This window comes from Carassius auratus, chromosome 41, assembly GCF_003368295.1.
Source record: "Carassius auratus strain Wakin chromosome 41, ASM336829v1, whole genome shotgun sequence".
Taxonomy (NCBI): Eukaryota; Metazoa; Chordata; class Actinopteri; order Cypriniformes; family Cyprinidae; genus Carassius; species Carassius auratus.
Genome location: NC_039283.1, coordinates 25156623 through 25184529, shown reverse-complemented (window position 1 = coordinate 25184529; position 27907 = coordinate 25156623). Strand labels below are relative to the sequence as shown.

General features: G+C 34.6%; 1 protein-coding gene across 1 annotated transcript in view; it reads right to left on the bottom strand.

Moving 5' to 3' along the window:
• Positions 1–27907, bottom strand: part of LOC113059385 (protein naked cuticle homolog 2-like) — a 35039-nt gene extending 7132 nt beyond the window's left edge. The window contains exons 1-3 of the mRNA XM_026227851.1: positions 27678–27907; positions 26835–26861; positions 26639–26724 (exon numbers count right to left, since the gene is read on the bottom strand). Coding sequence (XP_026083636.1) covers positions 26639–26724; positions 26835–26861; positions 27678–27702 — 138 coding nt within the window. The 5' untranslated portion in view covers positions 27703–27907. The remainder of the gene's footprint in view (positions 1–26638; positions 26725–26834; positions 26862–27677) is intronic.

The window sequence follows — 27907 nt, the reverse complement described above, 5'->3', positions numbered from 1 at the left end:
TTTATGTGATCAAAACTGTATTTCCAGCATCATTCCTCCAGTCTTCAGTGTCACATGATCTTCAGAAATCATGAAAATATGACGATTTACTGCTCGAGAAACATTTCTGATTATTATCAGTGTTGAACACAGTTTTGCCGCGCAAATTTTTTGCAGAAACCGGATTCACAGATTAATATAAAGTTGAAAAGATCAGCATTTATTCGACATAGAAATCCTTTTTAATGTTATAAATGTATTTACTGGCACTTCTGATCAATTTAATGCATCTTTCATGAATAAAAGCAAAATGTGGAACATTAGTGCGTTCACATAACTAATTTGAACAACTTTTAATTTGTAACAATTAGTAATTTATTTCCCTTAAAATATATTTTAATTTGTAAAAAAACAAATGCAGTTGATATGAAATTTAAATGAGATCGAAACACACTCGTGCAATCGACCAATGAGAAGCTCCGAGAGGCGGGTCCAAACATGTTTTCTAGAATCCAATTAGCTGTATCGATTTCAAACGGATCCGCCTTCTTTAAAGTCACATGTCTGTGAACTCATTACCACCCAGCACAACAGATGCATTGCAGATCTGACCGCCCTCTGCATTTTAAAGACTAACACATGGTATTTTACCCATAATGCCATTACCCACTGAGGCCCTTTTTAAGCAGCAATGTGTGGGCCATATGCTTCATTAAGAGAGAGCTGGTTCCAATCCACAGCTGGGGAAAAAACCGGCCCTGGTTTCTTTATTGTCTGCTTCTTACAGAGTGGCTTCAAATTTCTAAGATAGTAAGAAATGAACACATCAAAAGTGGCATTTATGTTGTTACAACAGATTTCTATTTTCAAATTAATGCTGTTCTTTAAAATTTTCTATTTATCTGTGAACCATGAAAAATAAAATGAGTCACAGTTTCCATAAAAATATTCAGTTTTCACCATTAATAATAATCAGAAATGTTTCTTGAGCAGTAAATCATCATATTAGAATCATGTGACACTGAAGACTGAAGAAATGATGCTGAAAATACAGCTGTGTATCACAGAAATAAATTACACTTTAACAGATATTGAGATAGAAAACAGCTATTTACAATGTAATAATATTTCAAAATTTTTACTGTATTTTTAATTAAATAAATGCTGCATTGGTGAGCAGACGAAACTCTGAAGACGAAAAGAAAACGAACTCAAAAACATCGAATTAAATAAAAAAAATTAAATTAAATTCATGCATTTTAGGCGCTTTTATTCAAGCTATCAATTTTTCGCTATCATGTGTTCCCAGGGAATCGAACCCCCAACCTTGCGCTTGTTTACGCAATGCTCTACCACTTGAGCTACAGGAACACTAAACTTAGTTAACCCCAAACTTCTGAACAGTAGTGTATGAATGTGTTGCCAGTGTGTGAAAGACAGTAGTTGAAGTACATCTAGCTGTGTAGTGAGAGTCGGACAATAACGTCCCTGACACAATCTCATTAACGTGCTCAGATCCAGCGGTCAGCTCTTGTCCCGAAGCATCCACAGTATCTCACTAATGTTGTAATCTCTGCTTTGGTCTTGGCTTCTAGCTAACAAAGAATACACAGGAGACTCGCACTTCCTAGAATCAGTCAGATCGGTCAAAAAAACAAAAGACGACTATTGCAAAATTGCTCATTTGTAGCATTTAAGCATGCATACAAAATCACAGAAAGAAAAAGCTAAGCATTCAGAGACTATATTAAAAATAAGTTATGCACGCATCTCTAAGTTCCATTTCATTGATGTGCTTTGTTTCGGGGAGCGTGCTGATGAATAACACTGCACCAGTGTGCCACAGATGGCCGAAGGGCTTTTACTCCAGAGCCGGGAGACTTTTCACCCTGAGGTCAGATGTGAGGCAGAGGCACAGTGTTTTCTTGGCAGGACATGAAGCGCTCCAGAGGCATCAGGAACAACAGCTGTGAAGCGAGTTTCTTCGCTCATCTGCGTCAGAGGCTCGGCCAGACGTTTGAAGTTCCCCAGGCCTGTAAATCACAGAAAATCTCCTAGACTTGTCCAAAGCTCCCATTCGCTAATCTCAGCCACGGCCCTACTGGAATACCGACGACCCGATCGACTATTTCAGCTCGTCCATTCCTGCGCTTATCTGCTTCCTCTGAAAGTGTAACACTGCTGGAGAAAATTAGACTCATTTCATCAAACGAGCTACAGGCCAAACGCTTCTGGTGTTCAGATTCTCGAGGAAATTTCTTGTCATTTACTCACAATCTCTGGTTTAAGCTCTTAATTTAATAAAACAGTTGCAAAAATTAATTAACCTTCTTTCTGTAAGTAGACTCATCTCTGTTCTGGATGAGGATAATGACTGTAGAGTCATCTGTGAAATTCGGCAGCTCTTCAGAGGTGCATTCATGTGTGTAAAGGGAAAAGAGAAGCGGGGAGGGCACATATCCCTGGGGGGCGCCAATACTGACAGTGCACAGCTGTTTGGCATGAATTTCCCCAGTCCCACTAGCTGTTGCCTATCTGTCAGACAGGTAATTGTAATTGGTGATGTCCTTTCTAAACTGATGCAGGGTCATTGGCATGAAACTCTGATCTTCTCTGATTTTCGGAGTAGTTCCTCTTAGCCACTCTGATCAGTTTCTTTGGTCTGTTTTGGAGAAGACTCTGTCCTCACTCCTCTAGTCATCTTCTTTGGCCTGACGTAGCTGTCTGAGTTTTGCAGTGAACCAAAACTGTTTGTCGTTGTTGTAAAAGTTAAATAAGTCCTGGTAAAATCGCACATTTCCTCACAGATGTTACCGAATCCGTGAGCGCATTCAGATCGGTTACTATAGCTTTGAGCAATTATGAGATAAAAAGCAACTTACTAAGACACTAAGTGACAACTATGAGATAAAAGTCAAATTTATGACATACTAAATCATAGTTATGAGGTAAAAAGTCACAATTATGACATAAAAGGCTAAGATTATTAAAATACGAAGTCATGACTATGAGATCCAAAGTCACATAAGATAAAAAGTTGAGGTCACAATTACAAGATACTCAGACGTAATTATGAGATAATAATGGCATTATCAATATTATGACAAACACTTGCACACAAATGCACATAAAAGGCATTTGCAGATCCCAATCTGCATGCATCAATTGTTTCACTGAAAATATCTCACTAGTTCCCTGGTTTTTGTCTCGTTGCAGTCAGTCTTGTGCAGAGAAAATCAAGTGAATCCAGAGTGGTTTATGTTCACACGATTTCATTTTTACATCGTTTTCTAAATACATTCGGCTGTTTCTGAGCCACTTACACACAGCTAGCTAACTGACTCCTAGCCCTACAGTACAAGGCCTTCTCTCTAAATCCCGAAATCCTCCAGAGAGCCTCTCTGAAACCTCTAGCAGATGTCTTTATGAGCAGCCCCTCCTCATCCTGGGACCGCAAATGTGCCGCACACTTGAACCTCAGCAGCACCTCTCAAACAGCTTTTACGGGCCGCTCTTAAATGGGAGCTGCAGAACACTTTCTCAGACTTTCAGTGTGGTTTGTGTGTAATATTTAAAGGTTAGTATGAGCACAAGACACGGAGTTCAGTGAGACGGTGTGGTTTAAATTGAGTAAATCCAGCTTAGTTATTCTAGAACGTCAAACAACTACATTGCTCGAGTTATTTAAAAAAAAAAATAAACGTAACTGGTTGTATTTTTACTTGAAAATCACATTGGCTTCTTCTCTAAATGTGGAACCATGCTTTGATAAATCAATAAAAACAGACAGTTATTGGATAAAGAGTTTAAAGTATGATATAAAAAAGTAAATATGACAAGTCAAAATTATGATATTCTAAGTAGTAATTATGAGATAAAATGTAAGTTGTAACAAAAAGTCGAAAAGTATTTATTCAATAATTGAATTATGATATTAAAAGTTGAAAAACTGAGATACTAAGTCATAATAATGTTGCAAAGTCAGAATTATGAGATACAAAACCCTAATTATGACAAAAGTTAGTCGTAATTATCTCATAATTATGTACGCCATAATTTTGACCTCCTGTTTAACTTTTTATATGATTCCAAATTTATCTCATAATTATGACTCAGTCATATGTTGAGACACTATCTTCATGACAAAGTCATAACTTTGAGATAAAAAGTTGAAAATATGATATTAAAAAGTAATGTCATAATTATGATGTGAAAATCATAATTAACAATTGGAACAAAAAATAATTAGAGAAAAAGTCATAATTGTCGTCAAAGTCATAATTATGATACAAAGTCATTATTATTATGTGTCATAGTTATGACATAGAAGTAAACTTTTTATATCTCATAATTATGACTTAGTATGACATAATCTCGTAATCTCTAATTATGACATTAAAAGTTGAAAAAAAAGTCATAATAATGCGACCAAAAGTCATACAAGTCATAGTTTTGACATAAAAAGTCGTAAGTATAACAAAGTCAAAATGATGACACTAAGTGATAATTAGGACAAAAGTTTAATTACTGTATCTGACATGATTTTTAATTTCAGAATTACCTTTTATCTCATAATTTGAACTCAAATGTCATAATTATGATTTACCAAAGAATGATTTTTTGGGGGAACTAGTCTTCCATGAACCAACATGAAGTGCCTTCAACACATTTTACTTCCATAATCTGATGCATTTTTAAGTGAAATCTGAAAATTCAACAGGAGAAGATATATATGGCGGAACAACTGTGAAATGCAATTTTACTTTGATGAACAAATGCATCTTTAAACATAATGGAGGGTTTAAACATGCAATAGTAGCATGCAACTTTCCACTATGTGTTGCACGTTCCAAAGTCACTATATCCAGTACACTAGTACTTCATTCATAATTTTGGCCAGTAAAATGTATTCTACACCTACACAACATCTAATGAAAGAGTCTGGAGTTCAGAAATTGTGCCACCTTAATCATAAGATCCAACCGCATGGCGTCTGATCGCACCGCAGATTAAAAGCCCTTTAAGAGCTTGACCCGTATCCGTTCTGGAGAGTGTCTGACATACGAGTGTTATCTCTCTATTGCCTCATCTCTTTAACACACACACACAAAGAAACAGGCTCAAATCCTAGACGTGAAGTTCCTCACGCCCGTAACATCGGCCAGGGGTCACCGGCAGGTCAACTTTGACCCGTTCCTAAAAATACACACATGCTCCTCCGCGGGAAGTGAAGGCGTCTGGAGATGGGAGTGGAGCCAACGGACCCCTGGTGTTAACCGCACACGGACGGACGGATCAACACGATGAAACCGCAGGAATATAAACAGAGGTCATGAAGAAGAGACTGTGGATGTAGATACATCTCATTGTTGCGGTGGCTTCCTGATAACACTAAGGTGAAGGTTCATCTCATCCATCACCTGTTTATGAAGATCACTGGCAGGAAGCTACTCTGAAACTCTAGTGTGTTACGACAATAAATGGCACTGATATTACACTTAAAATACAGTGAAGAGCATAACTGAACAAAACACATGAATCAATGAATCTTTAAGCCGGTTCAGTTCAACTGATTCACCAAAAGAAATAAAATTAAAATTAAAAAAAATTACAAATAAAATACAACAACAAATTAAAAATAAATGCAACAAAATAACATATTTAAAAAAAAAAAATATATATATATATATATATATATATATATATATATATATATATATATATATATATATATATATATATAAAGGTTCAGCTTGTCCATAAATTATTCATGTACTTTACTGGAACTTAACCTACAAGTCAAACTGCAGTTAACTATAATAAACTAAAACATTTTAAATATGTATCAATCAAGTAATGTTTTAAAAATATGTTTTTTTGCAATCAAAACTGCATTTAACTGGCACAAAATGCATGTGATAGCAAAATGTAACAAAATATTTAAATACAGAAAATACAGAGATGCAAATCAATCAGAGAATCTTTTTTCTTAACCCAGTTCACTGAAATGAATCATCCATATAAACAGATTCACAAGAAATAATAAATAAAATAATAAAGTAAAAAAGAAATAAATAATAAAGTAATAAATGAAATCAAAAATTTAAATAAAGTGAAACAATAAAACCGATAAAAAATGATTAAAATGAAATAAATAATACATACGATTAAATATAAAATGTAAAATAAAAAAATAATTAAATTAATAAATAAATAAAAATTATAAAATTAAAATACATGATAATAAATACATTTTGTAAAAAATAAAATAATAAAACAAAATAAAAAAATTCAGATATATTCTCTGAAAACAAGTCTTATCTTACACATTTCTGCTCGTCAGGTAAATGTCTAAAGAAAACTGTATATTTTTACCGGACCCTAGTCAAAAATACAGATAATGATCTGATCTTAGCTGCGCTCGGGAGACCCTGAGGAGCCCAGACACACAAAGATCAAAGGTCTCCACCTTCCCTGTTCTCCACCGCCCCGTTCCAGAGATATTTACTATGAAACGCAAGACCGTGACAAAATCTAGACTAAACCCAGCTGTCTACAGCAAACACAGACGACCTCCAAACACTGCTGATTAAAACAGAATAAAGTCAACTCACCATCAATTTCAACACAATTTGACAGTAAAACATTGCTAAGCTAATGATGCCACACTTCAATAAGCATCCAAAATACATTACAGACACAAAATACTTCATATTTAACTATGTTGATATATATTTTCACCACTGAATGATTTATATTTATACAAATAATTAACAAACTAAATCTAATATGTACATCCTCCAATGTGGATGCTTTGGAGTTCGTCATTGAAATTCTGAATATAAAATGTAAAATTTGACATGGGAGTATATAAAATTTTTACCGTTGAATGATTTACATATATATATATATATAAGATATATATACACAACTGCACACTTCACCATTAAAGCATCAAGAGCTGTAACAGACAGAGAGACTTTTAAGAAACCACTGGATAGAGCTGGCACAGAAACAATGATGAGGAGAAACAGGAAAACCGAGCACTTCCCAAACATGTAAACCTGGAGAATGAGAACGAGGTGAAGAGTTCAGACGTGCTGATACAGGACTGATACCATCAGACAGACCCCTATCAACACACAGGAGAAGATGTGGAGTGCGTCCTGAAAAACACCTCCACACGTCTCTGGAGACTGAACAAGGTCAAGTTTACTGCATCTTGGGTTTCTAAACGCCTCTGAAACAACACAGCGTGAACACAACGCTCCCTCCATATGACCTGTCTCCTTCAGACAGGCGCAGGGTTAAATATCCGTCTGAATCAGTAAAGGAGGAGTTTGATGTTTATTTCTGCAGGTCAACAGCGCGTGAAACAGCAGACAGACGTTTGAAGTCACGCTGCCTGTGGAGGAAGTCACTGAGAGAAAAGAGAAACCGTTTGTTTTCAGGATAGAAATCGAAACAGTGGCGTCTTTCAGGCCGTTCAAACCCTCATCCAGTCCTCGTCTCGTGATGAGATGCCCGCGTTTCTTCAGAAAAGAGTCTGTGGCTGTTCTGAGAACCACAACAGACAGTAATCGACTGAAAAACCAGCTCCAGTCTCTAATTCATCTACAGTCAAGATACTGACAGTAGCTACAATACAAGCCACTAATATATGTAAATATATCTTAAAAAAAAAAAAAAAAATATATATATATATATATATATATATATATATATATATATATATATATATATATATATTAGGGCCGGGACTTTAACGCGTTAATTGAGATTAATTAATTACACAAAAAATAACGCGTTAACTAAGATTAATTAATTACAGAAAAAAAATTCCCGCATTTTTAATAACTTATTTTTGCACCGCGGAACGTTTCTCACTGGATGCGTTTCGGCGGACCGATTATACTGAAGCACCAACTAGCGTTCGCATATCAGCGCAGCAGCACATCGAGTCTCAAGTATCACCTCAACACAAAACATATAGCAGCTAGCGTGGACTTTACACTTTATGTTGAACTATGTATTATTTTGTTGGTGCAACAGTTTATGTTGAACTCTTTATTGTTTAAGGTTATTGAGAGTTGGACTTAGTATGTTATGGCCTCTGAAGCAACAGAGAGATGTTTTCTAATAGTCAGTGTTTCCAATGTTCTGAATGTAATTGACAGTATTGTGTTTTACTTAAAAGACACTTTACAGAAGGTTCCAGCACCTATAAGCTTCCTGAATTTCTGAAATGTACTATTTCTAAATTGTTTCTAAATATGCTATAGCTACACTTCATGGCAAAAATTGCACTGGTCTGCTAGACTTGGTTGAACAAAAATAAACAATATTTTGTTGCTTAAGCTTATCTATTCAGTCATTATTCAATGGTATACTATAAATCCATGTGAAAAAAATTACTTCTCACTGTTCTCAGGTCAAATATTTATCTGCGATTAAAGTGCGATTAATTTCGATTAATTAATTACAAAGCCTCTAATTAATTAGATTAATTTTTTTAATCGAGTCCCGGCCCTAATATATATATATATATATATATATATATATATATATATATATATATATATATATATATATATATGTAAGCACACACATCTATCATTATATATTTATTGTATATATATATATATATATATATATATATATATATATATATATGTATGTGTATATATATATATATATATATATATATATTTTAACAATAATATAATACATTTATTTATACATTTATTTATACATTTACATATATTTATGCTCATTTAATAAAATGTTATTAGGTAAATACGTATTTATTATTATATTATTTATATATTTACATACATTTATTATTATATTATTATTATGTTGATTTTGTTTTTATATTACATGATCGCATATATATTACAAAATAAAATATTTATACATATGCATTTACATTCATATAATTATAAATCAATATATATATAAAATGTAAATATACATGCATTAATTTTATTTTATATTTATAGTATATTTCTATAAATACATCTATATATACACAATAATTAATTATTTATTATTATATTATGTAATTAAATATATTATTAGATATTTATTTATACACATATACATTAATACACATATATTGATATGACATAAAGGCAATCGATTTACATTCTCATTTAAAGTGACCAACAGTATTAAACAATTCAGATAAAAAAACGAGTGATTATTTGATAGTCGTACATCAATAAACAAAAAAAAAAAATGCAGATTCATCTGAGCAGCGAATCAAATGAATCAGTTGATCTGTTTTTTTGGGAATCCTAAAATCATTTCAAATAGCAGTCAAATGAAGGAAACCCAAACACACTGACTCATTGAAATCAATCTCATTTCCCAACTCTCCATACTGCAAAATGCTAACAAGTTAGCAGCGTCGCTAGTTACTTCACGAATTACCCCACAACACCGACAGCTATGGTTTATGGTGTCTGTGCTTCATAAACAGTCAAATCACATTTTGTTAGTGCCTAAATTTCAAAGACCAACCCGAGAGCTTCTCTTAAAACACAGGACTGCTTCAATCCCAAAATGCCTCGTGAAAGATAATGATTTAAACATTTGATTCTTGCGGTGGAGCCACATCTGGAAGTGGCTTTTGATGGAGCGAGTGCGTCCAAACTAACAAAGGCCCATTCGGCAGCTATTCCCGATCCGAGAGGAATTCTGCTCCGACTGCAGCCCCAACCCCGCGCTTTGAAGCCGCCGGTGAGTTTCGGCAGCTAACCACTTTCAGATGTGGCCGTGTAGTTTTATGGCTTGAATAATAGCGATACCTACACATGTGCGAGCTAGAGGTCCAGAACGGGGAGAGAAATCTGCTTCCATTCACTCCTGCTTTTCTTATGTCACAGGAATATCCAGTTCTCACCGTTTCTGAACGCCTCCAACTTCAACACTTCACAAAAGTGTGTCGTTTCTGAATGCAGCAATGTGCAAGCTTCAAGCAGCCTTACTCGTTAATTCTGTTAACAAAGACAAACCTTTTTTTGCCAATGATTGAGACTAGACGACACTGAGAACATCACACACTAATTGTGACTATATCAGCATTGAATATTGAAGAGGACAACAGAGACTACAATTTAGTATTAAAAAAACTTAACTTCTCTATATTTGCATCAACAACAAAAAAAAAAAGAAGAACATATTTTCTGAGTTGTGTTTAATTAATCTTCAACGCAGGCAAAATAAAAGCACTGATGATCTGAAAACATTGACAAACATGTAATTTCACAGAGACCCTCTTGATACGATACGATACGATACGATACACGGCTCACGATACCAAAAATATCATGATACATCAATTCTATGACAATCAATATACATTTATAGACGTAGTACAGGTTCTCTCTCTTTAATCAAGTCCAAACTTCTGAAAATTAATAATTTACTCACGCTCAATTTATTTTAAACCTGAAAGAGTTTCTTGTGTTGAACATAAAAGTTATTTTGAAGAATCAGTTTCTGGTCCCCATTGACGTCCATAGTATTTTGTTTCCTTCTATCAAAGTTAACAGGGACCAGCAACTGTTTGGTTACAGAAAATAAAATAAAAATTTGCGTTCAGAATAAGAAAGAAATGAATACAGGTTTGGGACAACATGAGAGTGAGTAAATAATGACAGACTTACCATTTTTGGGTGAACTTTCCCTTTAATGACAAGCGGCAACATGGTTAATACAATTAGACTGCTGTCACTTTAATGCTGTGTTCACACCAAACGTGAACAGAGTGTCAAATTCGCGTCTAGTTTACCGCTTGAACATTTTGAGATCATTCGCTTCATTCGCGCGTTAAATTAACTTCGCAAAAAACGTGAATTGGCGTCATGGGGGGGCTTCTGCTAGCTGAGTTCACGCAGCATTTTCGGCCGCCATTTTATTCGGATAATTTTCAAAATATTACTGTCATCGTGTCATGAAATGTAGTTTTAAAAGTATTTCAGGTGAGAATGTAGTTGTTTTAAACTCAAATATGCGGTTTATTTATAAAGACAGCGTCAATTTAAACAAATGTGTTTCGCCGATTTCAGAGATGAGCTCCATGCGATCAGCGGGAGCTCCGTCATCATGTATCCGCCAAAGTTCAAAATTTTCAACTCGGGCGGCAGGCGCGAATTCGCGTCAAACACTTAAATGCACAAAAGCACCATTCGCGCCTAACACGCGTATCGCGCGAAACGCTCAATTCCAGCGTCAATTCGCGTCATTCGGACAAACTAGATGCGCGAATGAGGCAAAATCGCGTCTTCTGCACCGCACTAAACGCCTCGTTCGCGCCGTGAGACATCCAGATGCACATAAACGCGCCTTTGCATTGACTTAACATTGAAATCATTCGCGCCAGACACTATATTCGCGCTTGGTGTGAACACAGCATAAGAGCTACATGCATATAATATTCAGTACAGGCACGCATCTGTTTTTTCTCTCAACGGTTTTAAGGACAGCATTTCAGAACAGCACACAAATTAAATGTTTAACAGGCAAGGCTTTAAAGCACATGCAAATAATGCAGTTTTTTGTTGATTTTGTTTGTCCAATCAATGGTATAAAAGCCGACATTGGACATTGGTCCAGACTTAAACTTGGCTGGGGCATCTATTATTTAACTCCATTAAAATAGTAAAGAAATATCACATGAGAAATAAGTGCAATATAACATGAGTGCTATTTTAGTCCCAAATCTTTTTTAGATCTTTTAATCCAAGTTCATTTAAATTACCAGACTAATGAACAAACAACAAATGCACTGACTGCCTGAAATGAGCTTTTAATCAACTAAAACAAAAACAGGACAGGTTGACTAAACATGCTATTAACTAAAAAAAGACACAGGACTAAGACTTAATTAAAAAACGGACTAAATGAACACTAAAGAAAGAGATGCATTGTGTGAAAATGCACAAGATTCGTGTCGTTTGTTTCTGGCTCGGTGTTTGTTTAAGGCTCAGACAGGAAGCTGGGTTTCGGGTGTCTGTCTGTGGCCGTCCGTCTGGGGGAATGTGGAGAAAGGATGAGGTTTCTGAGGCTTTCACAAAAGGAATCTCTTTGAGGCATTATTACATAAGCAAACACTGATACACCACGTCTGAAAGCGACACGGTTAGAGTTTGAATTATCAGATTTACGAGCCCGAGTGTCTGTTTGCAGCACCTGAGCAAAGAAACACAGGCTTTTCTGTGATCAAACATTCAGAATAACAGCGTCTATAATCCCCCGTAACATACCACAAGCAGAAATATCAATCGCAGAGACTTACGAACAATATGCATCGCAAAACACAGCAGGAAAACTGATGGAAAAACTACAAAGCACATTATTACTCACTTTCATACTTATTAAGAGTTTGGGTGATGGTCTGAGATTCTGCTTTATAATATTGGTTAGACCAGTTTAAACTTAATATATAAACATAATATGAATATTTAAATAAACCCTAACCTAACATACATACATATACACACACATTATTATTATTATTATTATTATTATTATTATTATTATTATTATTATTATTATTTCTATAATTTAAATTCTTCATATATATATATATATATATATATATATATATATATATATATATATATATATATATATATATATATATATATATATAGAAAGTGCAACATATAAATATATAATTATTTAATTATTTTAATACATTTATTTATATATGTAAATAAGTGTACATATGTATTTATTATTAATATTATTAAATTAAGTATTAAATATACTGTTTTTAAAATATATTAACATTGATTAATGTTTATATTAATATTTGTTATATAAATATTTAATATAAATATTCATAAACATATATTTATATTATATATTTTACATATTTTTATATTTTAATATATTTATAACAATTTTATTAATTAATTGCATTTATTTTAAATATTTATATAAATATATAAATAATTGGACATATGTATTTATTATTACTATCATTAAATAATGTGTTTTTATTTATATTTTTATTGTACATTTATATATTATATACATTTATATATATTTCGGAAATCTAATGCAATCAGCTGAACAAAAGCAGAAATATCAATCTGAGAGAAACATGCATGCATTGAAAAAAAAAATATAAAAATGTGTTATACACTGCTTTATAATATTAGTTTGATTGTTTTGAACTCAAGTGTTTCATCATCTGAAGCTATTTTTACACTAATGTCAGACTCATCATATTTGTATTGTGAATAATCTCATCTTCTGAGTTTTTCCAAATAAAAAAGATTTTCCTTCGTTGCATTATGCAAAAATAACTATTGCTTAATTCACACACAATCCGTTGTTTCTATGAACATCACGTAAAATAACTATTCTGATATAAAATGACTCGTACTGTGATATTTGGTCAACAAACATTTTAACTTTGATTGCAAAGTTTTTCCAAATGCCTCGTCATGAAACAACTAATTAAAACACAGGTATTCAATTAATACAAACCACAGTGCTAAATAAATAAATCAAATATTCCCCAGACTGTGCTAAGGCTTGCAAAATGTCAGTTTGGATACGTTTTCTGCAGCGGTTTATATGGAAACATACCTTACACACGAAAATGCAATAACCTCGGCGTCTCCTGCTGTTTGCCTTGGCCTAGAGCTGCACGAGATCAAACGCTGACTGCCATCCAGCAGAAAAAGTCACCGCACAGGAGTATTTTCTTTCCTTCTCCTGTAAGCGACGCAAAGTAAACGGCTGCCATAACATCCACCACAAGCGCTCCATTTCCATTCACTCATTCGGCGTAGGCCGTCCAAGATCAGGATGAGTTTGTTTCCTCATCAGATTTGGAGAAATGTAGCATTGCTTCACTTGCTCTGCAGTGAATGGGTGCCGTCAGAATGAGAGTCTGATAAAAACATCACAGTAATCCACAGCACTCCAGTCCATCAGTTAACATGGAGAAGACAAAAGCTGAAACAAATCCATCAAGACGTTTTTTACTGTAATAAAAGTATATAATCCTTAATAACGTGAAAAAGTGTTCTGGTCTGAATCAGGAGAGAAATCTGCACAGATCAAGCACCGTTTACAAGCCAAAAAATATATGTGGTTGGATTTTGATGTGAGAGACAACAGGAGATGCACTTTTTCACTGAAGGAAGTGTAATTATGGATTATTGTGGATTATTCATTCTGACGGCACCCATTCACTGCAGAGGATCCATTGGTGAGAAAATGATGCAATGCTACATTTCTCCAAATCTGATGCAGAAACAAACTCATCCTAATCTTGGATTGAATACATTTTTGGCAAATGTTAATTTCTGGGTGAGCTATTCCTTTAAAGTCAAGATAAAATGCCAAAACACAGCGCTTTCCAAATAAAACATTAAAAAAAAAACCCTGCAGCATTCATGACAATCTGTTAAAAGATAAGTAGAATGTGCCCTGATTAATAGTCGGCAATAAAACCAAGAATGTGAAAGTACATAGACTCAATTCTGACTTTATGTTGACTTTAAACACAGCTTGAAAACACTTAACTGCCTAATTATGAATAATTGCACGTCAAAAGCCCAGAATAAGGAAAAGGCAACATTATTGGCATCTGGAGGAGATCAAACAGTCATCTCCTGATGGCACTTCAGTATCTTTGAAGCCATGAACACTCAACCCGCTCAGAAAGAATGCTTAGACAAGGAAACCGGGGAACGTAAGCAAACACCTTCAAAGCGTCTTTCCCAGCATAAATATCTTCGAATAAATAAACATACAATCCGCCTGCAGTGTTCAAATGTCTTTTTCCATGAAACAAGGGCCATGAAAAGTGAGAGGAGGAAGCGGGGAGGAGGAGAAAGAAAAAGATCTCGCTCATGCAGTGTAGAAGTTCTCATGCTCAAACACAAATAAATAACACGCTTTTAACAACAATGATGATACAATCCTTTTATTTGCATGCTGAGTCACTATTGGGCTTCTTTCTAAGGTCTATTTGCATATTGAATTGACCTAATTTAGCAACATTTTGGCAACTACACAAATTCAGTATGCAAAGAGGTAAGAAAGATGATTGATCACAATTAAGTATGCAAATATTACGTAATAAATATTATTATGATGACATCATCACTGTTGATCATTCATCAATAGCTATGTTTACAATCCGTTTTCTAATGTGATTTCTGGCTCAATTTAAGAAAAAGGCCTTTATTTATCGAGTCAAAATTGCAAGATAAATTCTGAAAACTCATAAATTCTGAAAGAACAAAAAAATTAACTGTGCGATATAAAGGTCTGAACTGACATAATTTCAACTTGTCAGAACTGCCGGTTTTAAATCTTGCAAATGTACAATTCAGATTTTATATCCTGCAATTTTTACTTTTTTCGCACAATTTACACGTTTATATCTTGTGATTCTGACTTTATATCTCACAGTTCTGACTTTATATTGCAAACCAGACTTTATCTCATAATTCTGACTTTGTATATCACAATTCTGACTTCCTCTTGCAATTCTGAGTTTATTTTGCAATCCTGACTTTATATCTCATAATTCTGACTTGATCTCGCAATCCCTACTTTGTATATCATACTTCTGACTTGATTTCGCAATCCATGACTTTATATCTCATAATTCCGACTTTATCTCGCAATCCTGACTTCAAATCTCATACTTCTGACTTGATTTCGCAATCCTGACTTTGTATCTCATACTTCTGACTTGATTTCGCAATCCATGACTTTATATCTCATAATTCTGACTTGATTTCGCAATCCTGACTTTGTATCTCATACTTCTGACTTGATCTCGCAATCCTGACTTTATATCTCATAATTCCAACTTTATCTCGCAATCCTGACTTCATATCTCATACTTCTGACTTGATTTCGCAATCCAGACTTTATATCTCATAATTCCAACTTTATCTCGCAATCCTGACTTTATATCTCATAATTCTGACTTGATTTCGCAATCCTGACTTTGTATCTCATACTTCTGACTTGATCTCGCAATCCAGACTTTTTATCTCATAATTCTGACTTGATCTCGCAATCCTGACTTTATATCTCATACTTCTGACTTGATTTCGCAATCCATGACTTCATATCTCATAATTCTGACTTGATCTCGCAATCCTGACTTCATATCTCATACTTCTGACTTGATTTCGCAATCCATGACTTTATATCTCATAATTCTGACTTGATTTCGCAATCCTGACTTTGTATCTCATACTTCTGACTTGATCTCGCAATCCTGACTTTATATCTCATAATTCTGACTTGATCTCGCAATCCTGACTTTATATCTCATACTTCTGACTTGATTTCGCAATCCATGACTTCATATCTCATAATTCTGACTTGATCTCGCAATCCTGACTTCATATCTCATACTTCTGACTTGATTTCGCAATCCTGACTTTGTATCTCATAATTCTGACTTGATCTCGCAATCCTGACTTTATATCTCATACTTCTGACTTGATTTCGCAATCCTGACTTTGTATCTCATACTTCTGACTTGATTTCGCAATCCTGACTTCATATCTCATAATTCCGATTTGATCTCGCAATCCTGACTTTATATCTCATACTTCTGACTTGATTTCGCAATCCATGACTTTATATCTCATAATTCTGACTTGATCTCGCAATCCTGACTTCATATCTCATACTTCTGACTTGATTTCGCAATCCTGACTTCATATCTCATAATTCTGACTTGATCTCAATCCTGACTTTATATCTCATAATTCCGATTTGATCTCGCAATCCTGACTTTATATCTCATACTTCTGACTTGATTTCGCAATCCTGACTTCATATCTCATAATTCTGACTTGATCTCAATCCTGACTTTATATCTCATAATTCCGATTTGATCTCGCAATCCTGACTTTATATCTCATACTTCTGACTTGATCTCGCAATCCTGACTTTATGTCTCACAATAAATATTTTCTTACAATTGTGAGATATAAACTTAGAATTGTGAAAAAAAATGTCAGAACTGGTAAAAAGTCACGATAACAAGCTTCCATTTAAAACCAGACAGCACAACTGTGACCGAATGCAGACTGTAAGTTTATGCAATGGGCTCATAAAAACGTGTTCATAGGGTGTTGCTACGCATTTGTTAAAGACCATCAGTCTGGAATAAAGAAAAAGAGAATAAAACTAGCCTGTCAGTGCCACATCTACTGACCACTCCCTATCCCCCCAAAACAACAGCCTTCATCGCGCCCCACCTCAAAGCCTTCAGAAAAACAAGCCCTTATCGGCCCCCGGTCGCCCCACGGGGAGCTCGAGGATTTCTGCAGTACAAACCAGGAACAGATGTCTGCAGGGGCCACGCTGAAAGACCCTGCTGTTCTGGATGGCTGCCACATGCTTCTCATTCAGAGATGAAGGCTCAAAACCCTGAACACCATTCGAGCACTTCTTAGTTTTCCTCGAAACCACCACAGCAGTTTCGACCAGGAGAATGTCGGCTATTAAACGAAGGTGCAACATTGGGCCAATAGCACAGTTCAGCTCCATCAAGACAATGGTGTTTCTCCAAAAGTCGGAGAACATGAGAAAAGCAGAAGGAGAAAGATGTCATTGAATGTGACGCTCTTAAACAGGCCAGATATCCACAACACGCTGCCAAAGCAAATACCGCTGATTCAAAGCGAACATGTGAGGAGGAGATGCCAGAGTTTGAACAAGCCCAACTAAAACAAGAAAATACACAGCTCTGCTGAGGTGAGAAATCAGATTTCTGAGAGCAAACTTGAGAGAACAGAACGAGCCCACTTTCACTGGCTATCAAGAAACATCCTCATATTTACAGGTTTTGCCGCTGGGACGATAAACTCTGAAGTCATCCATCAGGGTCTGTTATATCTGAGGGATGATGTCACCCTCACTTTTAGTTTTTCGAGTTTTCTAAGTCTATTCCCACCACGTTTTGGCAAATTATGATTATATTTTAGCTTAGCTTGACCGTGTTTAAAAATAAGCACAAACCAAACAACTTCAGGATCTAGTAGAGATCCAAAAAGTTGCTTTAAAATATTTCAGCCACTTTAAATGAAACAATTGCCTCAATTGCATCAACCTAATGAATGTTCATATAAGTAAAATATAAGATATATGAGAAACTATATATAAATAATCAATGTTAAAAATGATTTACAAATTCAGTATACTTATACAAATGCATATACTTATACATTTATCAAATATATATATATAAATTATACTTATATTTAAAGTATTACATTTATATAATTATACATATAGAAAAGAAATATATATGAATTCTGACATTTCATAATTTATTTATAATTAATATGATTTATTTTACATCATTTCATTTATATATAATTACATTTTTAATTATAACTTATTTTTATAAATTAATTATAATTCCATTATTTATACAGTTTCTTGACTTCATTATACAAAATTGCACCAGTCAAATACAAAAATGTTATATTCATAAAGAAATGTCACAACTTTATAATTTAAATCGCTATTTACTGTACATTATTTAATTTATGTACAAATTCATTTTTTATTATAATAAATTAACTAAATAATTTCACTATATATATATATATATATATATATATATATATATATATATATATATATATATATATATTTAACATTTAAATTATGATTTACAATATAATCATACAGTGATCATATATATTTTATAAAATTGTTAACATTATTCACATTTAATATATATTTCCTCATTTACATATCTCATTTATAGTTTATATTATGATTTACTGTCATTTCATTTATATACATTTTTTCTTTAATTATGAATTGTTTATTATTAAAAACAATTATTACATAAATTATTACATTATTAATTATCTTCACTATACAATATTGCACTATGCATTTTATTTTATTTTTTTATGGACCATCTTTTACCAGAATACTTGAAATACGTATTGCTGATTTTGTACAACTGAAATTCTTTGTACAAGTGGAATTTACTTCAATTAATACCAGTTCAAATTCCTGTGTTCCTGTTTCCCCGCACCATTTATATCAGATTGTTCCTTCTTCGCTGGCATCAGCGGCTTCACGCCTGGGATCGTTTAAGACGAGAGGAGCGTTGAGAGGTTGAACTGAGCGCGTGTGTCATTATTTGGTCAGTGTGCAGCAGACTGTTGATGTTTCCAGTGTTGAAGCACACTGCGGCCTCACAGGCCGGCTCTTTAAGAACGTCTCCAGCTCAGCGCTTTCCGTGCTGATTTCTCACAGAGAGGCCTCTTGTCTGGCTTTCCAACAACATTCTGAGCCGCGGCTGCTATTTTTGCAGCTCATTTTGATCTCACCTCTGGAGATCTCTCTAGCCCCGTGCCAGGTGTTTATACAGGTAAGAGCCGAACACCTGCAATGATCCGTCAAACTCGCTTTTCTAAAAACCAGCCAACTCATTCTTTCCCTATCGCCGTTTCCTTTGATCAGCCAACAGTCACCTCAGTGTCCAAGTCCGTAATTACCACATACGCGGCTCCAACTTTTTCACTCCTTTCACTCAATGTGCTTTAATTCGGAAGTGCAGATCTTTCAGGAAGAGCTCGAGAAAAATGAAAATCTGTCATGTCGTTCCAAACAGTTATGCAACATGAAAGAAGGGCTTTTAATGAACTGTCATTTTCCATACAATAAGTAGGGACAAAAAGTAGATGATTCACATCCACTAAGGATTTCATTTAAAGTCCTCTGAAGTTATGTGATACCTTCATGTGAGGAACAGGTCTACATTTTGACTCTAAAATTAAATAAATGTCCTCATTTGGACATTTTTGCAGCTTAATAGATGTGTTGTAAAGGGGAAAAAGCTGCATAAACGTGTTATTTTAGCATCACTGTAGTTTCTTTTAAAGGGTCATATGATGCAATTTAAATGTTTCCTTTCTCTTTGGAATGACACAAGCTCTTGATGCATAAAGAAGATCTGTAAAGTTGCAAAGACTAAAGTCTCAAACCCAAAGAGATATTCTTTATAAAAGTTAAGGGTCAACCAAACCCTCCTAAACGGCTCGTATAAACACACCCCCACGTGTCTACATCACTAAGTGGGAAGATTTGCATAACCCCGCCCAACTGTTCACCCAAAGAAAGAAGGCTTATGTTTCATTGTGGAAGTGAAACTAATTTGTCTGGTCTTCCGAAAGAGGACACGACTAGAAATCAGTGGTTAAGTTGTGTTCTCAACACTGTTCAACCAAAATATTCAGATGTATGCAGTGCATTTTCCGGAGGATGTGGACTGTTTCTATAAAATTGGGCAGTTCGACAGTCCGGCGTTCTGTCACACAGTCTGTAAGTACGTTTTAATATTTAAAAGATTTCCCATTGGTGATTCAAATGCGAGTTTTGATCAGTTGGTTAAATTTCCATCACACGCTTGAGGTATTCAGCCAATCACAACGCTCTGCATAACTGACCAATCAGAGCACACCGAGCTTTGTAAAATGAGATGTGTTTCAGAAAGCCAGGGTATAGAGGAGCAACAATAATATACATTACTTGGAAAATAATGTTTCTTTTAACCGTAATCAGGCATAAACACATTGCATTACACCAAAAACACAAAATAATGTTCTATTTAGCAGCATCATATGACCCCTTTAAGAAAACATCTGACGGCAGCTAATGAGCTCATTATTGCTCACTGAACACAAATGGCTTTCAGAGTTAATTCTCAGAGCTCCACACCAGGAAAACCCTCGGGATACTCGCCCGTCTGTCTCTGTCCGTCCCTCCGCCCTTCCCCCAGATCCGGGCTATCAGAGAGCTTTAATAACTCCCAGCTTCGCTTTGAAGTCACAGCCAGGCAGCTGAAGAATCCCATTCCCTCCGCTTCCCTGACAATGGGAACGCCGGATCTGGCCCTTTTCTAATCTGCAGCCATCAGGATTTTACCTGCCTCCCAAATCCTAAAGCTGACTTTAAAAGGCAGCCAGAAACAGTTATTGGACACAGTCCCTCTTTTCCATTAATTTCAAGGAATGTTCTGGGTTTAGTGCGAATTAAGAGGTTTCAACAGCAGCTGTGGCCGGAAAATAATTTTGACTAAATTCTTTGAATAAATGCATGCACAGAACATGAAATCATGATTGTGCTGCTGATAGTGTTGCTTATTAAAGAAATAATTCCCCATCACTGAATCATCTTTTATTAACTATGCACATGAAAATTGCATTGTGGATTGAAAGCACAGCCATGCAACTTTAACATGCACATTATATATGTTAACATAAGATTACAGGAGTAGACCACAAAAAAAAATAAAATCGTCAGATTTGGAGAAATGTAGCATTGCATCGCTTGCTCTGCAGTGAATGGGTGCCGTCAGAATGAGAGTCTGATTAAAAAAACATCTCAATAATCCACAGCACAAAAAGCTGAAATAAGTCCATCAAGATGTTTGTAAAATTTTAACCAGTGAAAAAGTGCATCTGCTGTTGTCTCTCAAATTGAAAAAAAGCAGACACACATTTGTCTAGAGCTGTTTAAACGCTGCTTGATCTGTGCAGATTTCTCTCCTGATTCAGACCAGAACACTTTTTCAGTGGAGGAAGTGTTATTATGGATTATAGACTTAATCTTGGATTTGTTTCATCTTTTGTCTTCTCCAGATGTTCCCTGACGGACTCTCGTTCTGACGGCACCCATTCACTGCTGGGGGTCTATTGGTGAGACCCTGATACAATGCTACATTTCTCCAAATCTGATGAAGAAACAAACTCATCCTGATCTTGGATGGCCCAAAGGGGAGTAAAATTACAGCATTTTTTTTTTTTTTTTAACTATTCCTTTAATGTGACTCAATATCTGCATGTTAAGTTATGATTACACAGAAAGAAGTTTGCATGGAGAAAACACCATTTGTGGGAATTATGTGGGAAAATCGATTCAAATATGTAACGATACACAAATTCTATTTTATTTAGGCCCCTATGTTTATTTGAATGCATGTTTAAGGGGAACTTACTGTCTTCAGAAAAGTTTATATGCTATTTTTTCTTTTCATTTTGCCATAAATGCAGCGCTGCTTTGTTCACAGCGGTAAATCATTTTCCTGTTTGTTACATATGAAGCTGCTTTGAAACAGTTTTGTATTGTTAAAAGCGAGGTAGGAGAGGTAGAAAAAGCACTTGATGTAATCCAGAAATACGTCATCCTTACAGAGATTCCTAAACTCTGAGTCTCAGATGATATATCTTCTCTGTCCGCCGTGGGCACGAGCATCAGTCTGTGTGGAGGTGTCTGCTTTCAGTTCATCTAGAGGACAGAATTACAGCTGCTCTGGGGAACAGAGTCAAACCACACTTATGATGACAATACAACACTACGAGCGGCTCGACACATGTCAAAGCATCCCTAGAGCTGAGGGACATAATCACCTGAACGACTCCAATCAGAAGAAATTATAGTAACTAGAATCTCATGCTGGAAACGTGATGGGGCTTCAAATACTGTAGAATAGATGGGCACAATAGATATTTACATCCAACCTAAACTTCAAGAGCCCAGTGGACTCATCTCAATGAAAATTAAAGGGAAAAATGATGCATGATGCATCATTTAGTCATATGCACAAGTCTAAATGTACATGATCATTGTATTTTCCTGCATAGAAAATCAGACTTATTTTTAAAAGTGACTTATATTATGCAATGAATCTCAAATGTGCAAAACAACATAAAAAATATTGTTTGTTGAATGCATATGAATGCTTGCATGAATTGTGTCTATTTAAGATAATGTGAATGTAATAATAAAGCATGACTTATGCACCACTTATTTTCTGGAAAACAGAGTATAAGCCTCTTCTTTTGTACTTTATAGGAACTTAACGGTTAAATTCACAATCCACTAAGTTAATTGGAAAACTAAAGTTTTGATAATCTCCTCAGGATCACCTTTATGCTTCACGATAAACAAAGAAATATTAATAACATGCGTTTGGTACAATATGAGAAACAGAATGAAGCATCTCCAAAAAACCAAACATGCTCCACTCACACAATGAGTATTTATCCCTGCAACGCATCAAGTTATTGCTGAAGAAAATTCAACAGAGTGATTCATAAGCCTATAGTTCACATGCATTAGTTTTGTTTGCTTAGACATAAATATACACAATATGAGAAACTGCAAATGAATTTGCAACTATAATTCCACAAGTGAAACGGCAACACAAGAAAATGTTTGTTGTGATATAAAAACTGCAAAAAGTAATGCAACGAAACTAGTTCAATCAAGTGACTCATGGTTTGATTGTTGGGTTCAAAAGAATGGATTTGATTAATTCCAGTGAACTTCTGTCCATTTCAACTTCTTTTACTGAACCATTTGAACCAATTGAGAGAAATTAATCAAACTAGTTCACTAGTGACTCATTGTTCGGTCCAAACCAGAGTTTCACATCAACTAAAATCTGACCTGAAATGGACTCGAATCAAAAGCTCCGGTTTGAATTTGGCTCTTTTACTTCATCCACCCTAAATAAACAACTTACATCTTTCAGGTACTGAACGACTGACAAAACACAATCCAGAGACAAAACTCTCTGCTCAAAGACCTGCTCATTAATGACACATGACGGCGGTGGTTTCCCCTCAAGACCGCTGTCAGATTTCCCAAATAACGTTCCCATTCAAGAGGAGAAGGACTTTTATAGGGCTTCTATTAGAGCAGGTTTATCATCAGTTAGAGTCTTTTTACTCGGATGTCCTTCAGCATCCTTCAGAGACTAATTGAAATGATGCAAAACCATGCACAGGTGAGAGTCATAAAAAACGAGACGCATCGGCTTCTGTCCATTTCATTGAGTCAGTTACTTTGAGATCGACTCACTGAACCGATTCTTTGAAATGGACAGTTTGAACCCATAGATAGAAATGAATCAAACAGAGTTAGAGTTGGGTTGATTCATTCCTGTGAATCAATTTAGAGATTTTTGAGAGTGAATCGTGAATTGGTTGTTTGAAATGAACATTTTTGAACCCATCTAGAGAAATGATTCAAATAAATCTTAAGACTTTTGAATTGAATCTTTAAAATGGACAGTTTGAGTCGACCCACAGAAATAATTTAAACAAACTTGTTAAGAGTCTGTATGATTCATTATTGTGGATTTCGGACCATTCCAATGAATCAATTCTGAGATTTTTGTGATTGAAATTTCAATTGATTCTTTGAAATGGACAGTTTGAACCATCCACTGAAATAATTCAAACAAACATTTTAGAGTCTGTTTGATTCATTCCTGTGTATTTTTATCAACTTCAGTGAATCAACTGAGATTTATTGACTTTTGGATTGATTCTTTTAAAATTAGAAATTTTTAACCCATCCACAGAAATGAATCAAACAAACTTGTTAAGGTGAGTCAATTTGATTAATTCCTGTGAATTCCTGTCTGAATCAATGAATGATTCATTATTGTGGATTTCGGACCATTCCAATGAATCAATTCTGAGATTTTTGTGATTGAAATTTCAATTGATTCTTTGAAATGGGCGGTTTAAACACATCCACACAAATGATTCAAACAAATCATTAAGAGTTGTTTGGATTCATTATTGTGGATTTCGGACCATTCCAATGAATCAATTTAGAGATTTACTTTTGAACTGATTCATTAAAATGGACATTTTGAACCCATTCACAATAATGAATCAAACCAACTTGTTAAGGTGAGTCGATTTGATTCATTCCTGTGCATTTCTGTCTAAGTCAATGAATAAAAGTCGAAGTCTTTTGAACTGATTCTTTAAAAATGGACAGTTTGAACCCATCCACACAAATGATTCGAACAAACTTGTTAGAGTTTCTAACGATTCATTACTGTGAAATTCTCAATGAATCAATTCAGAGATTCTTTTGAGAATGACTTTAGAATAGATTCTTTGGAATGGACTTTTTTTATGACTGAAGAACGAAAGACACTGATAACAAGTGCAGTAAAAAGTGCATTGAAATCAATGCAATATTGTGTAGTATGAACAGAACAGTTACTGACATGTGTATACCTTGAGTCTTATGTTTTAAAACATGCCAGAAAATAGCAGTATTGTGTGGTCAAAGAATGAGACAAAACTACTCAGGTGGAGCAGAAAGAGCAAAAAAATCAACTGCATAGACACAGAAAAAAGACTATATGAATATATGTATAATCCGAGCGCCGTTCACACAGATGTAATGCACGACTGTCCAGGATTAACCGCGACTCTCAGCTGTTAGAAACTGCACGTCAAAACCCATCAATCCCACCGGGGAACAATCCCACAGCCAAACACGACAAAAACACATCGCCAAGCGCTGGACGTGCCCTGAGAACACCCAGCACACTCCTGTCTGTTCGTTTCAGCCGCTGTAATGATGATGATTTCTCAGGAGTGGGAATGTGGTCTTTGGCAGCGGGATGGCACACGGCTCACCGCAAGTTGTTCCTTCTGTGGTGCAGCTCCCGTCTGGATTCTTGAGCGATTTGACCAAGATACTGGGAAAAAGCTGCAGCAGCGTCTCTCTTACAGATGAATAGTCCAGTCTGAGACGCTTCTGGGATCGCATGGGTTACGTTTATAAAAGCATAGCGAATCTAAGTCTAAAAGATAACATTTATGGGCCAGCATCAAATATTGAGAAGAAGTAAGCGATCCCATAATGCAGCACCACAAATGAAACGACAGTTTTTCTTAGTATTAGTTGCTGCGGTGTATATTAATGCTTATAAGAGCATGCAAACTAGGACAGATTTCATGATTCAATTTGAGGTTGATTCACTAACTTGCTATTCGATTCAATTCCGATCTCGATTCATTTGGATATATAGATATACTAATACTTGAAACCAAACCTTGTCAGTTGGTACATTATTAAATTAAAGTGACAATGTTGTAAACAAACATTTAAAAAATTAGACAGTTTTTTTATAAAATATATATATATATATATTATAAAATTAAAAAAATGTAATAAAAATTGCACATGAGGCCATTTTTATAATAAAATTATTATAATTTATAATATATTTAAAATAAATTTTTAATGATATAATTATGTTTCTACACCAGTTTGTTGCTGAAATATAAAAATTTAAACCGTGGATGTCATAAATAGTTTTCATTTTTTCAAACATGCATTAGATATTTAAGATACAGGTTAAGTCAAAATATAATGAATATGTCATATACTGCACATATTTAGCTAAATACCCCTTTCTAGAGTTAATTTTTTATTTTTTTGGACATTTGGACTGTTTTATGGACATTTTTCCACACCTGAAACACTGTTTGAGTCATTACATGAGACAGGATTCGTTTCAGTAAGTTGTTCGGTTTCTTTCAGCACTTTCTTAATGTTCATTCATGTTTATTTGGTGCTATAACTAGTAGTAAATAGGAAGACTTGATCGATTCATGATAGAATTTGAAAACTGAGACTATGTTTCATTTCAAAAGTAACAAAGTTTTTTGAACTTTCCTGCAGGGGAGGCGCTACAAATAATGTTTCATTACGTTTTGTTCACATATCGACTGAATACAGCATAGATTGATTATTGGCATTTAAAAATTGATTTAATAAGAATCTATCAAAATCAGCCATTTCTTACCTTGTAATCTTTCAGATTTGTGTCGTATCTCTCGCCTTCTTCAGCTCCTCTTCTTGAAATAAAGCCATTCACAACAAAACTGTCCCCTGAAAGAGTATTTGAATAGCATTAGGAAATGTTCTGCAACATTAAATCCATTAATAGTTCATGTATAACAAAAAAACTGACTCAAAACTGTGTCAAAAGCAAAACTCACCCTCAGGATTTTCCCGACGTCTGCTAGCTGCACCTCAATGACAAAGACAAAAAATCAGAGTATTATGCACAGTAACATTAATGTTTGTGCATTTCAAGAACATTCATGGATAGGATCAGAACATATGAATGTGTTCATGGAGCACAAAATCAGTCTTAAGTATCTGGGGTGTATTTGTAGCAACAGACAAAAATACATTGCATGGGTCAAAATTATAGATTTTAATTTTATGCCAAAAATCATTAGGATATTAAGTACAGATCATGTTCCATGAATATATTTTGTAAACTTATTACCGTAAATATACAAAAACATAATTTTTGATTAGTAATATGCATTGCTAAGAATTCATTTGGACAACTTTAAAGATGATTTTCTCAAAATTTAGATTTTTTTTGCACCCTCAGAATACAGATTTTTTTTAATGACCCCTTATTATGACTGGTTTTGTGGACACAGATAGATTAAAACAAAAAAACAAAAAAAAAAGATTACATTTTTTTTTAATGCACAAATACACCTAACGAAGCTACTTTTATTATGTAAAAATAATGACATTTCTGATCTTAGAACTTTTATTATGTTGGTCTGTAAGAAATTAATTCGATTTTATATAACAACAACAATAATAATAATAATAGATGGCCATTTTTGCTTTTCAACCCTTAAAAAGGTTAGTGAAAAGTAATTAAAGAAACAAAACAAAAAGTTAAAAGCTATCTATCTTATATTTTAGAACTAGATTAAAATCATAAAATCAGACAGAGAAGTTATTTTAACTCAGCAATCAGCTATGAACATGCGCGTGCACACATATTTCGGACTCGTAGATGTGTAACTCACCATGTTTTGAGTGAAGTTTCCCCATTGTATCACTGCTGTGGTTAAGAGAGCTCGTGCATCTCTCGCTCACAGTTGCACATCATATCCAGTTCAGAGGAATTAAAAAGCAGATCCTGCAGGTTCCGCAAACACACGAGCTTTAATACAGAGAGGAGGAAAGAAAAGCGTCTGTCTCTGGACCTCACGAGTGGATGATCCGCTGCAGATGAAGATGTGAAGCGAAGTGAAAA